This window comes from Anomaloglossus baeobatrachus, chromosome 9 (genome assembly GCF_048569485.1).
Source record: "Anomaloglossus baeobatrachus isolate aAnoBae1 chromosome 9, aAnoBae1.hap1, whole genome shotgun sequence".
NCBI lineage: Eukaryota > Metazoa > Chordata > Amphibia > Anura > Aromobatidae > Anomaloglossus > Anomaloglossus baeobatrachus.
The window spans coordinates 203,322,297-203,337,301 of NC_134361.1; the positions used below are offsets into that span (position 1 = coordinate 203,322,297).

Here is a 15,005-nt window from a genome sequence, read left to right on the forward strand (position 1 = left end):
ATTGGCCATACGTGGCATTAAGAGGGTATTTTTTTGACTATATGGTTTAATATTCATTCCTATTTATAGGGAAATTGTCTCTTCAGGGAGGAAGTAGACAAAATCTAGTGCCACTTATTTATAGGGACGCACTTTGTTTTATAACTAATTTTCCCACTGGGAGTCAAAAAGCCTAAGGCTGCTTTCACACATCAGTTTTTTTGCATCAGGCACAATCCGGCTCAAAAATCTATTCAACGGATGCGGCGAAAAAAACTGATCCGTTGCATACGTTTTTCCATGTAGCCCGTCCGTTTGACGGATCCGGTTTGATACTGAGCATGCGCAGTTCAAAAAACCGCATCCGGCCGCGGGATGCGTTTTTTTGCCGGACGCCGCATTCGGCGTCCATAGGCTTGCATTGTAAATCGCGCCGCATCGCGATGCAGTTTTTCGCCGCAGACAAAAAACGCTGCAAGCAACGTTCCATCCGGCCGCTGCATTGGCTAAATATGCCACATCCGGCAAAAACCAGACGCAACGCAAGGCCATGTGGCATAATCCGGCGCTAATGCAAGTCTATGAGGGAAAAAAACGCATCCGGCGGCAAAAAAAACGGATGCGGTTTTTCTGCAAAGCGCCGGATTGTGCCTGATTGCAAAAAACTGATGTGTGAAAGCAGCCTATGGGGTACTTTGCACGCTGCGACATTGCTACTGCGATATCGTCGGGGTCAAATCGAAAGTGACACACATCCGGCGCCAGTAACGACGTCACAACGTGTAAAGCCTAGATGCGCCAATAAACGATCGCAAAAGCGTCGTAAATCGGTGATCTGTGTAGTGTCGGACATTTTCATAATGTCGCACCAATAGGAGATACAATGTTGTTCCTCGTTCCTGCGGCAGCACACATCGCTGTGTATGAAGCCGCAGGAGCGAGGAACATCTCCTTACCTGCCTCCACCGGCTATGCTGAAGGAAGGAGGTGGGCGGGATGTTTACATCCCGCTCATCTCAGCCCCTCCGCTTCTATTGGCAGCCTGCCGTGTGATGTCGCTGTGACGCCACACGACACGCCCCCTTAGGAAGGAGGTGGGTCGCCGGCCAGAGCGGTCGCAGGGCAGGTAAGTGCGTGTGACGCTGCCATAGCGATAATGTTCGCTACAGTAGCTATCACAAGATAGCGCGTGTACGATGGGGGCGGGGACTATCGCGCTCGGCATCGCTATCACCGGCTAGCAATGTCGCAACGTGCAAAGTACCCCTAAGTCTTATACCTTCGACGAAGCCAAATCTTAGAAATAGGGTCCATACCCTGGTAGATATCTCCCCAACATCACCAGCGTAGAAAAAGGGGGAACTTGTAGTTTTCCCTATCTTTTTCCCCACAAATTTCAAATCTTAGTGCCTATTTTACCATTTCCGCAGCTTTGTTTTTCCTTACAAAAATCCTGACATACAAACAATAATTTATCCCAGAAAGTGGTGTACAATCCTATTTTTTATTTTCTGCCTCAGGCACAGCAGGAGACGAATGTAATTAAAAAGGTGTGCATCTATTAATAAATTAGGCTTTTTAATTAAAATTGGCGTTAAAAAAAAAAAAAAAAAAAAAAAAGAAGACGAGATTTTATAAATTCCCAAGAGGCCGAAATCCTGCCAGAATATGTCTGCTAGCAATTAGGATCATGCACCCAAAAAGTTTGATATCCCAATACTGAACAGGAGAACAAAAAAATCAACGGGGCTCGAGAGACAGATTTGGGCTCAGGATACACGGCTTTATGTGGCAGAAAAGGCGCACAGCAAAAAAAATATCTGACTTGCTATGGCGCAACTAGTTTCAAACTGTAAATTTAGTGTAAAAAATAAAAATTACCAACGCGGATAAGTTCCACGCAAATCGCAGTGTGAATTGTGGCCAGTGGCAAAAAAAAAAAAAAAATCGAACACATCTGGGGACGTTTGTGAATCTGAGTCACGGGCCACAACGCGACACCATAGGAAATCATTAGATGCGAGGTCGCAGTGTCGTCCAGGCCCCAGGGTGAAGACGTCTAAGCAATGCAATTCTAAAGAACAATTATTAAGAAACCACGGGTAATGCAGAGATTTGCGGAAATCACTTCCTTAGGGCATTTAATGACAAAGTTTCCACAGCTCAAGCTAGTTTTTCATTAAAAAAAAAAAAATATCACAAAAACACATACAGACAGAATATGACCGGTACAAAATGCTTTTTCAACATAGATTTTTTTCTGCATTTGGAGATGCGGTTTACATTATTCGTTACAACATCATATATAGCATATAAGGATGAGATGTTAAAAAAAAATTAAAAAAAAAAAATCTCAGAATAAACTGACGGGGAAAAAAAAAAATAAAAAAAAAAATAAATGTTTGACACAGAACTTAGAAAAACCTCACTGTGAGGTATCGTACGAGCGACAAGGCTAGGATCACTGCATTGAAGGTAATGAATAATAAGAGGTCATTGTGCATAGGAAAGAAGGAAAACATATCCTTTATGACTGAAGAATTCATTTTCTAGTACATTTCTGGATAAAGGAACATTGTAAACATATGATCACCTTTTAACAAAATGTTACCACATATGATAAATGACAAAGAACACTGATCAAAATTAGAGAACACTTTCAGATCCTTGCAAGTTATTGGTGTTAATCTGGAACCTGGTGCTAATTTCCTTAATTATCTGACAAACCCCTATGTTAATGGCCGCCTAACTTCTGTTTCAAAGTCACTGAAACCCTGCGGTAGCAGGTTGTCCAGATGAAGGCCAAAGGGGTGACCCTATCAGCCATAGCAAGAGAAGTTGGTCGTTCCAAGTCTGTCATTTCGAGAATATTGCATCTTTACAAAATCACAAACTCTGTCAAGTCCCCCCAAGAAGGTTGGTCGCCCTCGAAAGACAAATGCAAGAGAGGGCAGGATAATGCGGAGACTCTCCATGGGTAATCGTTTCCACACTACAGCTGGAATTGCTCGGCAGCTCAGCACTGAAAAGGGTAAGGAACTGTCTCGTCATACAGTGTCACGACGTTTAAGAGCATTTGGACTGAAAGCCCAAACCTCTCATTAGCAGAAAGAATCACAAGGCTAGACTCACCTTTGGTGAGTAGCATGTTGTGTGGACTGAGGAGAAGAGGTCCATAGTTCATTTTAGTGATGAAAGCAAGTTATATTATTTGGGTCTGATGGGAAAACTGGGGAAAGACTGAAGACAAAGCGTGTTAAAGGGAACCTGTCACCACTTTTTCAGCCTATAAGCTGCGGCCACCACCACTGGGGTCTTATATACAGCATTCTAACACGTTGTATATAAGAGCCCAGGCTGTGCTGTATAACATAAACACTTTATAATACTCACCAAGAAGGTCGCTTCGATGCACAACAGTCATGCACCGCAGCTTCAGAATAAGGAAGACCAAGATGGCCGAAAGGGGAGGCGTCAGTCCAGGAGAACAGCGCCACCCATCCGACTGTTGTGCACCGGAGCAACCTTCTAGGTGAGTATTATAAAGTGTTTATGTTATACAGCAGAGCCTGGGCTCTTATATACAACATGTTAGAATACTTTATATAAGAGCCCAGTGGTGGTGGCCGCAGCTTATAGGCCGAAAACGTGATGGCAGGTTCCCTTTAAGAAGTCAGTGAAAAGTAGTGGAGGAAGGGTCATGGTTTGGGGAACGTTTTCTGCATCAGGAGTTGGACCTCTCATACAGCTACATGGCAGAGAGAATGTAAGTGTAGATCAGAACCTTGTTCACAACAGGTGGATCCTTACTTGCGTTCATCACTAAATCAGCCTGCAATTTTCATGCAGGACAATGCGCCCTGTCACACAGCAAAACGGGGAAAGCAGGTCCTTGAAACAGAAAACATTGAAACAGCCCAGAGTCCTGATCTAAACCCAATAGAAAATCTAAGCAAAATCTTTGGTGACAAAGTTATGGTCAAGAAAGCCACAAAAGTCAAAGATCTGTAGAAGAGTGGACCAAAATCCCCCCAGAGCAGTGTGAGAGACTAGTGATGTCCTGTGCCCGCAGATGTACTGAAGTCATTCACAGCAATGGCCGATGCACGTCCTACTGATGGGTGACTGTTGTTACCTTCAGAAAATATAGTTATCTGTGCTACAGTCATTATGATCATCACATTTTGTGCAAAATAAAGGTTTTATTGGATCTATTGTAAAACCCTGTTATATTGGCATGGTGCACCCCTTACCAAAAAAAAAAAAAAAACCTTCAAATGTTGATCAATGTCAATAGATTTTATTATTTTTGAAAAAAAAGCAAATGGTCATACAATGTTCTCTAATTTTGATATCGCGTGTGTAGTATACACACACATCCATACATACATATATACACACATGTAAGTTATCCCCTATAATTAAGTCTTAGCATGATTTTTAAGGATTTTGGGAGTATGCTTGAAACATAATCTCTACTCCAAAATTAAGTCCTAGCTACAATTCAGTAAAACATTGTTCAAGCAGCTACTGCTATACAAGGGAGAAAAAAAAAAAAGTACATGTCAATAGGATTTTAAGAAATTCATGATAAAATTCAGGTTTTGGAGTTATGATGATGTTCCAGAATGTGAGGACATGATTATATTCGAACAAATGTGGGTTTATTTATTTATTTTTTTGTTGAAGAATAGATGTAAATTGTGGTTCATGGGAAAAAAAAAAAATTAAAACATCCCCTAAAAATAAGCCCTAACCTATCTTTAGGACCAAAAGTCAATATAAGAGCCTGTTTTATTTGCGAGTAAACTTGGTATTTTTTTTTTTATGTATAATACCATGTTTCCCCGAAAATAAGACAGGCTCTTATATTGATTTTAGGTCCTAAAGTTAAAAAATTCCAAGTCTCCTTGCAAGTAAGACAGACTCATATTTTTTGGTCCTAAATATGGGTTAGGGTTTAATTTTAGGAGATGATCTATTTTCGGGAAACTACAGTGTGTGTGTGTACGAGTGTGTATATAATACATATACATATATATATATATATATATATATATATATATATATATATATATATATATATATATATATATATATGTATATATATATTATATACACACACACACATTGATTCTGTTACTATGCCATAAAATGGGTTGTTGGGGACTTTTTTTTATTTAAATCCATGTAATGGAGGCAAAAAATATTTTCTGCAATTGATGTCATTAAAAAAAAAATAGCCCTTCAGCCAACTATGACAGTCTGTATCGCTTTCATCTGAGCCCCTCACAGCTAAATTATGACCACAGACCACATCAAAAATTTGTGTGTTCAGGAAAAGAAATCCTGTAAAAGCAAACTGGTGCAACTTTTTCAGTTCCAAGTACAAGCATCTACCTTAAAAGGAAAAAAAGAAGGGAATTTTGTTTACTTACCGTAAATTCCTTTTCTTCTAGCTCCAATTGGGAGACCCAGACAATTGGGTGTATAGGCTATGCCTCCGGAGGCCGCACAAAGTACTACACTAAAAGTGTAAAGCCCCTCCCCTTCTGCGTATACACCCCCCGTGCTCCCACGGGCTCCTCAGTTTTGGTGCAAAAGCAAGAAGGAGGAAAAAAATTATAAACTGGTTTAAAGTAAATTCAATCCGAAGGAATATCGGAGAACTGAAACCATTCAACATGAACAACATGTGTACACAAAAAACAGGGGCGGGTGCTGGGTCTCCCAATTGGAGCTAGAAGAAAAGGAATTTACGGTAAGTAAACAAAATTCCCTTCTTCTTTGGCGCTCCATTGGGAGACCCAGACAATTGGGACGTCCAAAAGCAGTCCCTGGGTGGGTAAATAATACCTCATAATAGAGCCGTAACGGCTCCGTCCTACAGGTGGGCAACCGCCGCCTGAGGGACTCGCCTACCTAGGCTGGCATCCGCCGAAGCATAGGTATGCACCTGATAGTGTTTCGTGAAAGTGTGCAGGCTCGACCAGGTAGCCGCCTGACACACCTGTTGAGCCGTAGCCTGGTGCCTCAAAGCCCAGGACGCACCCACGGCTCTGGTAGAATGGGCCTTCAGCCCTGAGGGAACCGGAAGCCCAGCAGAACGGTAAGCTTCGAGAATTGGTTCCTTGATCCACCGAGCCAGGGTTGATTTGGAAGCCTGTGACCCTTTACGCTGGCTAGCGACAAGGACAAAGAGTGCATCCGAGCGGCGCAGGGGCGCCGTACGAGAAATGTAGAGTCTGAGTGCTCTCACCAGATCTAACAAGTGCAAATCCTTTTCACATTGGTGAATTGGATGAGGGCAAAAAGAGGGTAAGGAGATGTCCTGATTGAGATGAAAAGGGAATACCACCTTAGGTAAAAATTCCGGAACCGGACGCAGAACCACCTTGTCCTGGTGAAACACCAGGAAAGGGGCTTTGCATGACAATGCTGCTAGCTCAGACACTCTCCGAAGTGAAGTGACTGCTACTAGGAAAACCACTTTCTGCGAAAGGCGTGTGAGAGAAATATCCCTTATTGGCTCGAACGGTGGTTTCTGAAGAACCATCAGCACCCTGTTCAGATCCCAGGGTTCTAACGGATCTTGGCGGACGTTGGTTTCCTAGCCTGTCTCATAGTGGCAATGACCTCTTGAGATAATCCTGAAGACGCTAAGATCCAGGACTCAATGGCTACACAGTCAGGTTGAGGGCCGCAGAATTCAGATGGAAAAACGGCCCTTGAGACAGCAAGTCTGGTCGGTCTGGTAGTGCCCACGGTTGGCCGACCGTGAGATGCCACCGATCCGGGTACCACGACCTCCTCGGCCAGTCTGGAGCGACGAGGATGGCGCGGCGGCAGTCGGTCCTGATCTTGCGTAACACTCTGGGCAACAGTGCCAGCGGAGGAAACACATAAGGGAGTTGAAACTGCGACCAATCCTGAACTAAGGCGTCTGCCGCCAGAGCTCTGTGATCGTGAGAACGTGCCATGAATGCCGTGACCTTGTTGTTGTGCCGGGACGCCATTAGGTCGACGTCCGGCATCCCCCAGCGGCAACAGATCTCCTGAAACACGTCCGGGTGAAGGGACCATTCCCCTGCGTCCATGCCCTGGCGACTGAGAAAATCTGCTTCCCAGTTTTCCACGCCCGGGATGTGAACTGCGGAGATGGTGGAGGCCGTGGCTTCCACCCACATCAAAATCCGCCGGACCTCCTGGAAGGCTTGCCGACTGCGTGTTCCTCATTGGTGGTTGATGTAAGCCACCGCTGTGGAATTGTCCGACTGAATTCGGATCTGCTTGCCTTCCAGCCACTGCTGGAACGCTTTTAGGGCTAGATACACTGCCCTGATCTCCAGAACATTGATCTGAAGTGAGGACTCTTGCCGAGTCCACGTACCCTGAGCCCTGTGGTGGAGAAAAACTGCTCCCCACCCTGACAGACTCGCGTCCGTCGTGACCACCACCCAGGATGGGGGTAGGAAGGATTTCCCCTTCGATAATGAAGTGGGATGAAGTCACCACCGAAGGGAAGCTGTGGTTGCCTGAGAGCGGGAGACGTTCCTGTCGAGGGACGTCGGCTTCCTGTCCCATTTGCGTAGGATGTCCCATTGAAGAGGACGTAGGTGAAACTGCGCGAACGGGACTGCCTCCATTGCTGCCACCATCTTCCCCAGGAAGTGCATGCGGCGCCTCAAGGGGTGTGATTGACCTTAAAGGAGAGATTGCACCCCCGTCTGCAGTGAGCGCTGCTTGTTCAGCGGAAGCTTCACTATCGCTGAGAGGGTATGAAACTCCATGCCAAGATATGCCAGCGATTGGGCCGGTGTCAGATTTGACTTTGGAAAATTGATGATCCACCCGAAACTCTGGAGAGTCTCCAGAGTCGCGGTGAGGCTGTGCTGGCATGCCTCTTGAGAGGGAGCCTTGACCAGCAGATCGTCTAAGTAAGGGATCACTGAGTGACCCTGAGAGTGGAGGACCGCAACTACTGCAGCCATGGCCTTGGTGAAAACCCGTGGGGCTGTCGCCAGGCCGAACGGCAGTGCCACGAACTGCAGGTGTTCGTCTCCTATGGCGAAGCGCAGGAAGCGCTGATGCTCTGGAGCAATCGGTACGTGGAGATAAGCATCTTTGATATCGATCGATGCAAGGAAATCTCCTTGGGACATTGAGGCGATGACGGAGCGGAGGGATTCCATCCGGAACCACCTGGTCTTTACGTGTTTGTTGAGCAGTTTTAGGTCCAGGACAGGACGGAAAGACCCGTCCTTCTTTGGAACCACAAACCGGTTGGAGTAAAAACCGTGACCCTGTTGCTGAAGAGGAACAGGGACCACCACTCCTTCTGTCTTCAGAGTGCCCAGCGCCTGCAGAAGAGCATCGGCTCGCTCGGGAGGCGGAGATGTTCTGAAAAATCGAGTCGGAGGACGAGAGCCGAACTCTATCCTGTAACCGTGAGACAGAATGTCTCTGACTTAGACCGCCATGGATCGGAGTTCCTCTGATCCTTCTGAGGCCTTTTGTACGAGGAGAATTGGGACCTGCCCGCACCCCGAAAGGACCGAAACCTCGACTGTCCCCTCCTCTGTTGGGGTAATTTTGGTTTGGCCTGGGGTAAGGATGTTTCCTTTCCCATGGATTGTTTGATGATTTCATCCAGCCTCTCACCAAACAAACGGTCGCCAGAAAATGGCAAACCGGTTAAGCACTTTTTGGAAGCCGAATCTGCCTTCCATTCTCGTAGCCACAAGGCTCTGCGTATTGCCACCGAATTGTCGGTTGCAACCGCCGTAGGCTCGCAGAGTCCAGGACAGCATTAATAGCGTAGGACGCAAATGCCGACGTTTGAGAGGTTATGGACGCCACCTGCGGCGCAGACGTACGTGTGAGTGCGTCAATTTGCGCTTGACCCGCTGCAATAGCTTGGCGTGCCCATACGGCTGCGAATGCTGGAGCAAAAGACGCGCCGATAGCTTCATAGATGGATTTCAACCAGAGCTCCATCTGTCTGTCAGTGGCATCCTTGAGTGAAGCCCCATCTTCAACAGCAACTATGGATTTAGCCGCCAGTCTGGAGATTGGAGGATCCACCTTGGGACCCTGAGTCCCGCCCTTGACCACGTCCGGGGGGAAGGGATAACGTGTATCCTTAAGGCGTTTGGAAAAAACGCTTATCTGGACAAACTCGGTGTTTCTGGACTGTCTTTCTGAAGTCGGAGTGATCCAGAAACATACTCGTTGTACGCTTGGGGAACCTGAAACGGAATTTCTCCTGCTGAGAGGCTGACTCCTCCACTGGAGGAGTCGAGGGAGAAAAATCCAACATTTGATGTATGGACGCGATAAGATCATTCACTATGGCGTCACCATCAGGAGTATCAAGGTTGAGAGCGGCCTCAGGATCCGAATCCTGATCAGCTACCTCCGCTTCATCATACAGAGAGTCCTCCTTCTGAGACCCTGAACAATGTGATGAGGTCGAGGGGATTTCCCAGCGAGCTCGCTTAGGCGGTCTGGGGCTGCGGTCCGTGTCAGAGACCTCACCCTGGGATCTATGAGACACCCCGGGGGAACAAGATACCGGTCTGGACTGCAAAGCTTCTAGAATCTTAGCTATAGTTTCAGAAAGTCTGTCAGTAAAAACTGCAAACTCCGTCCCTGTCACCTGGACAGTGTTAGCTGGTGGTTCCCCCCTGGGCCCCCCTTAGCAGAGGCTCTGGCTGAGCAAGTGCCACAGGTGCCGAGCAGTGCACACAATGGGGGTCAGTGGAACCTGCCGGTAGCGAGGTCGTACATGCGGCGCAGGCAGCATAGTAAGCCTGTGTTTTGGCACCCCTGTTCTTGTGGGTGCCATGCTGTTGTCTCCCCTGAGTAACACAATAGGGAATATAGCCAGAAATCCACCGTGCACCATACAGTGTAAAGTATAGCCTATAAACATATAATCTATAATTACACTTCTGCACAAGTGGGGCCAGCACCTCAGGTGCTGATTACCGCCCGCTTAAAGCGGTTGTGTGGCCATCAACATCCCTGCCTGGGTCCCCCAGAGCTTGTCTCCCCTCTGCAGCGTCAGGGGAGCTGACAGGAATGGCTGCCGGCGTCCTGAGGAGAGGAGGGAGCCGTGGGCGTGACCCAGAAAGTGCGGGAACTGGTGCCCCCCTGTGCACAGTGAGGGGGGTGGAGTATGCAAAGCATGCTCCAGCCCTCAGTGCTGCCGTCCTGTACAGCGTCCCGCCCTTCACCTGACTGGCAGGGCTGGGGGCGGGAAGAAAAAGAGACTAGGCCGCAAAAGCCGGGGACTCGAGTTATAAGCGCGGCCGCCGTATAAGCACGGTCGGCGCGGAAGTCCCCGGCGCACTAACAGTCCCAGCCGCGCCGCAGTGATAACAATGGCAGCGGCGGTCAGCGCGGCAGTCCCCATACACTAACACACTCAGCGACGCTGCAGTGTGTAATGGCACAAACGCAGTCAGCGCCGCGGTCCCCGGTGCACTAGCACACCCAGCAATGCTGGAGTGTTGCTGTGCGCGGTCCCCACGGGGACACAGAGTACCTCAAAGTAGCAGGGCCATGTCCCTGAACGATACTCGGCTCCTATCCAGCAGAGTCCTCAGGAGCTGTGGATGGAGCACGGTCTCATGTGCCTGGAGACCGATAGGATCCCACTTCACCCAGAGCCCTAAGGGGGATGGGGAAGGAAAACAGCATGTGGGCTCCAGCCTCCGTACCCGCAATGGATACCTCAACCTTAACAACACCGCCGACAAGAGTGGGGTGAGAAGGGAGCATGCTGGGGGACCTGTTATGGGCCCTCTTTTCTTCCATCCGACATAGTCAGCAGCTGCTGCTGACTAAGCTGTGGAGCTATGCGTGCATGTCTGCCTCCTTCGCACAAAGCAAAAAACTGAGGAGCCCGTGGGAGCACGGGGGGTGTATACGCAGAAGGGGAGGGGCTTTACACTTTTAGTGTAGTACTTTGTGCGGCCTCCGGAGGCATAGCCTATACACTTAATTGTCTGGGTCTCCCAATGGAGCGCCAAAGAAAAAATGTTCCCAAAAGTGGACAAACCCATTTAAAGATAGAAATCACATTAAAAAACAACTCAAAGGGATAATAAAAGCTTTAACTTAAAATCAAGGCTGAACAAATGTATAAAGATTATCAATCATCATCATGTATACTGTATATGTGGGATATCATGTTCAAAGGTGAATCAAGGCTTTAAGGATGCGTTGTGCCATTAATAGTAATTTCATGTGTCGTACTGCATGGTAATTTAGCAAGTCGTAATACATGATTATTTAGCAAACAGCGATTTCTAGAGATTTCTTTAAACTTCGCATCATTCATTTGGATGTTGTCATGAGCAGCAATCGTGGAAAATGAAAACCTGCATTTGATTCCATTCGAGAAAAACTATTTGACCCGAGGCCTAAAGGGTGCTTTACACGCTGCGACATTGCTAGCGATCTCGTTAGCGATGTGACACGAAAGATTGCAGATGCGATCTGACGAGATCGCACATAGATCGTTTTTATAGCGCCGGTCACATGTGCGATCTGGCGTGTCACGTCGCTAACGAGATCGCTAGCGATGTTGCAGCGTGTAAAGCACCCTTTAATCCCAGCGACAAACCGATAAAGGGAGGCTGCGTCTCCCACGTCCTTAGCAAACGCTTAAGAAAGGAAACCTAAGACACAACTACACAGGTAGCCTATTTAACAATGCAGAGAAAGCTACCAGAAAAATTCATTTAGGAACAAGTTTTACGCTATTTACAGTACTATATTCTGACACAGAGGGCGCTAAGTACATAAAATACGGAACGAATAGGCCGTCCTATAGGTAATCAGTGCACTATAATCCTGAGCATTACACTGCCTAGCAGCTGAAAATGAAGCGTTTTGCGACTTCTAAGCCTACACATTGCTCCTAAGTTGAGTGATCGCTAAATCCCCAGATCCCGAAGCACCGCTCTCACCCACAATGATGCACATCTTATTTGTTTGGACTCTTCCTGACAACCAAAATTTGCCTTGGAGTAACGTTACAATAAAAAGATATGACATACGGTGAAAAATAGAAACACCATCAACCCTGCTGGGCGGTATTACATGCAGATGCAGATGCCCCCTTCCAGCGGGATTAAGTGATGGGATAAGCGAATGCTATGTATGTGAAAGAATAGATATCGCGTTGCTCAAATATGCGGCTCCCCGGCCAAGCGAGTTGTTGGCTGTAAGTCCACATAACTGCCACCAGGGTGCAGTATCCTCACACATGGCCTGCACAGGAATTGCTAAAACAAATGATAAAATACAACATTGTGCACATGGTAGCCAAAATGCTGCAACTACGTACAGCACTGGGGGGGGGGGGGCGGGGGTCAACGTATAAAGAGTTGAGCGCCGGCTGTATCACGTACTACTAAGCACACAAGCGGGATGATCTTCCAAGTTCTTTAGCAATCACCTCTCTTTCTATAAATACACGCATACATAGTTTGCCAGTGTAGACACCATTGTGCGAGGAGAAACGCAGCTTTGCTTAAGTGTCATGGAGGGTAAGACAGGGCTGAGGTTACAGAGGCGTGGTCCATGCCAAGGAAGTGTTGGGCCGTATAGGGAAGGTATGGTCGAGGTCCGCAGCAGACGTCACAGATGTGGAAGGAATAGCAATGAAGTAATAAATATAAACTGACCACTGGAGACAAAAAAAAAAAAGAGAAGACTAACCCTGTATTGAATTGAGACGTCTGCTCTGTGCAGGAGTGGAAGAAAGATGAGAAGGTTACATGCAGACCACTACTTGGTACTTTTTTTTTTTACTTTTTTGGTGGCACGTAACGGTGCCAACTTTAAGATTAAAAAATAAAACTCAAGAAAAACAAATCCCCTGAATTATAAAAAAAAAAAAAAAAGTAAATATATGTATCTAAAAAAAACCTTAAAATTTACCGATAAAATAGCTTCTCTCTCTCGTGTTTTTTTTTATTTTTTAAATTACCTTAACAAATCCAGTATTTAAAGATCTATAGCTGGCTCCTGTGCGCCTACTTTGCAAGTGCAAATGCTATGGATACCGAGATGGGATAGACGCAGACGTCCGCTTCCCCCCACAGCATTGGCTAGAAAAGCGTATAAATGGGTTGTCCCTGATCAGACACGCCTGTGGAGCTGGACATGAGAGGCCCCACAAGTATTTGTATTTTTTTTTCCCCCCGATGCCAGTGGAATTCACCAAGTTTCTTACACACCTTGCTCACTGTAGTGCAACTTGCCTTCTAGCGGGTGAAGGATTCCCTGCGTCTACTAATTATTTAGCTATTTAATATCGTCCTTGCGTCCTACTCGGAATCGCCAGCTTCTTCTTCTGAGGAGTTGTCCGAGTCATCTGCATCCACCACAATGTTATCTGTCTCATCAACAACAGTTGACTCCACCATTTCCTCAGGCACCGACTCTTCCTCGTCGTCGTCATCATCATCATCTTCATCATCATCTTCTTCATCATCATCAGCATCTTCCTCGTCATTATCAGTACCTGGAGAGCAGGAAAAGAAAATACTTAACACCAGTATCACATTACATTCACTCTGTACAAAGAAAACAAATTATTGCTAATTAAAGGGGTTATCCGAATTTTACAACACGTACAGCATATCGTTAGGATAAACCATCAAAATGATATTATTGCGGTACAATTATCAAAACCTCCTCCAGTTGGCAGTTTAATGAGCATGCAGCACTTGCGCACTGCTGCCTCGCTCAATTACTGCAGCAGCTGCAGGCTCATGCACGATTTTCTGTGCCAATGTTTTAGTGGCCGTTCAAGATATTGCAGCGTTGCTACATTAAAGTGTTAGCACCGCAGCCTCTGCAATATATAATCTAAGGGACTGCCGACAATCTAATATCACTGGCTTTTCCTATGGCCGGGTTCACACATCCGATACACAAGATCCAAGTATGGACCATGATATTTGGACCGACCGCGGCACCCCTGCCCCGAATTCAATAGCTTCACCACCATATATGAGGTGGTTGAGTCCTGGTTGGAGAGTTTCTGTTCCCAAAAACGCAGTATGACCATACCTTGCCCTTCCCAGAAACAATGTCTTGCCGCAGTAAAGAAAGTAAAGCAATGGCCTAGGTCAAGTATACACTCCAATACGTTATCTGTGTGTATGTAATCTTTATGGTTTATGCATATAGACAGACACTACAAAATGTAGCAATTAAACCCCCCAATTGCTGACATTAATTTGTGTGCAGATGGAAATCCTGTTCTTCTCCCTCCATGAGGAAGCCGGGTTTGGATGTACCACATCTGAACAAGCGAAACGTATGTCGGGGAGTGATGGGGGAGCCTTTCTTCCCTTAAAACAGGAGATATGCACTTTAAACCCTGGATGGCTTGACCTTTGATATGAGTAATACCCAGAGGTTTCCTTGGGTCATTATATGGAGTATTTGATGAAATGCTATGATCTTTTTACCTTATATAATATTATTACCATATTTTATATATATATATATATATATATATAATCTATTATATATATTCTTATCTCCAGCCCAAGGTGTATCATCATATTTCCCCTTAAAAGAGCTGGGGTCACCAATATGTTACTGATTTTATTGTATTTCTGTAATAACTGTGTAACAATTATCAGTGCTGCTACTTTTCAGTCCTGTTTTTTGGTGTTTTTTTCCCGCTTTTATATATACATCGTTGGTGTGTTGCACTCAAAATATTTTTTTGCACTTTATGACTCGTCCTCCAAATTTTCAAACACTACAAAATGTAGCAATTAAACCCCCCAATTGCTGACATTAATTTGTGTGCAGATGGAAATCCTGATATGGGACTACAAAGTAAATTGTCAAATAATTGTAAGCCCTGAAGGATGGACCGAAATAATGTACACCATGTTCCAAATTATTATGCAAATGATATTATTCTCTGATTTTCCTAAATGCTCGGTGCAAATGACAGTCAGCCTAATAAAAGTCATCACCCGTTAGAG

General features: G+C 46.0%; 1 protein-coding gene across 3 annotated transcripts in view; it reads right to left on the reverse strand.

Annotated features, from left to right (window-relative positions):
- The window catches only part of LOC142250687 (uncharacterized), an 82,997-nt gene that overhangs the window by 15,951 nt on the left and 52,041 nt on the right, over positions 1-15,005 (reverse strand). For 2 of the 3 annotated variants that reach the window (XM_075322883.1, XM_075322881.1), the window contains exon 8: positions 11,016-13,519. In XM_075322883.1, the coding sequence (XP_075178998.1) occupies positions 13,323-13,519 (197 nt within the window). In that variant the 3' untranslated portion in view covers positions 11,016-13,322. Of the gene's footprint in view, positions 1-11,015; positions 13,520-15,005 lie in introns of those variants that run through there. The other variant, XR_012725255.1, reaches the window with a different exon arrangement.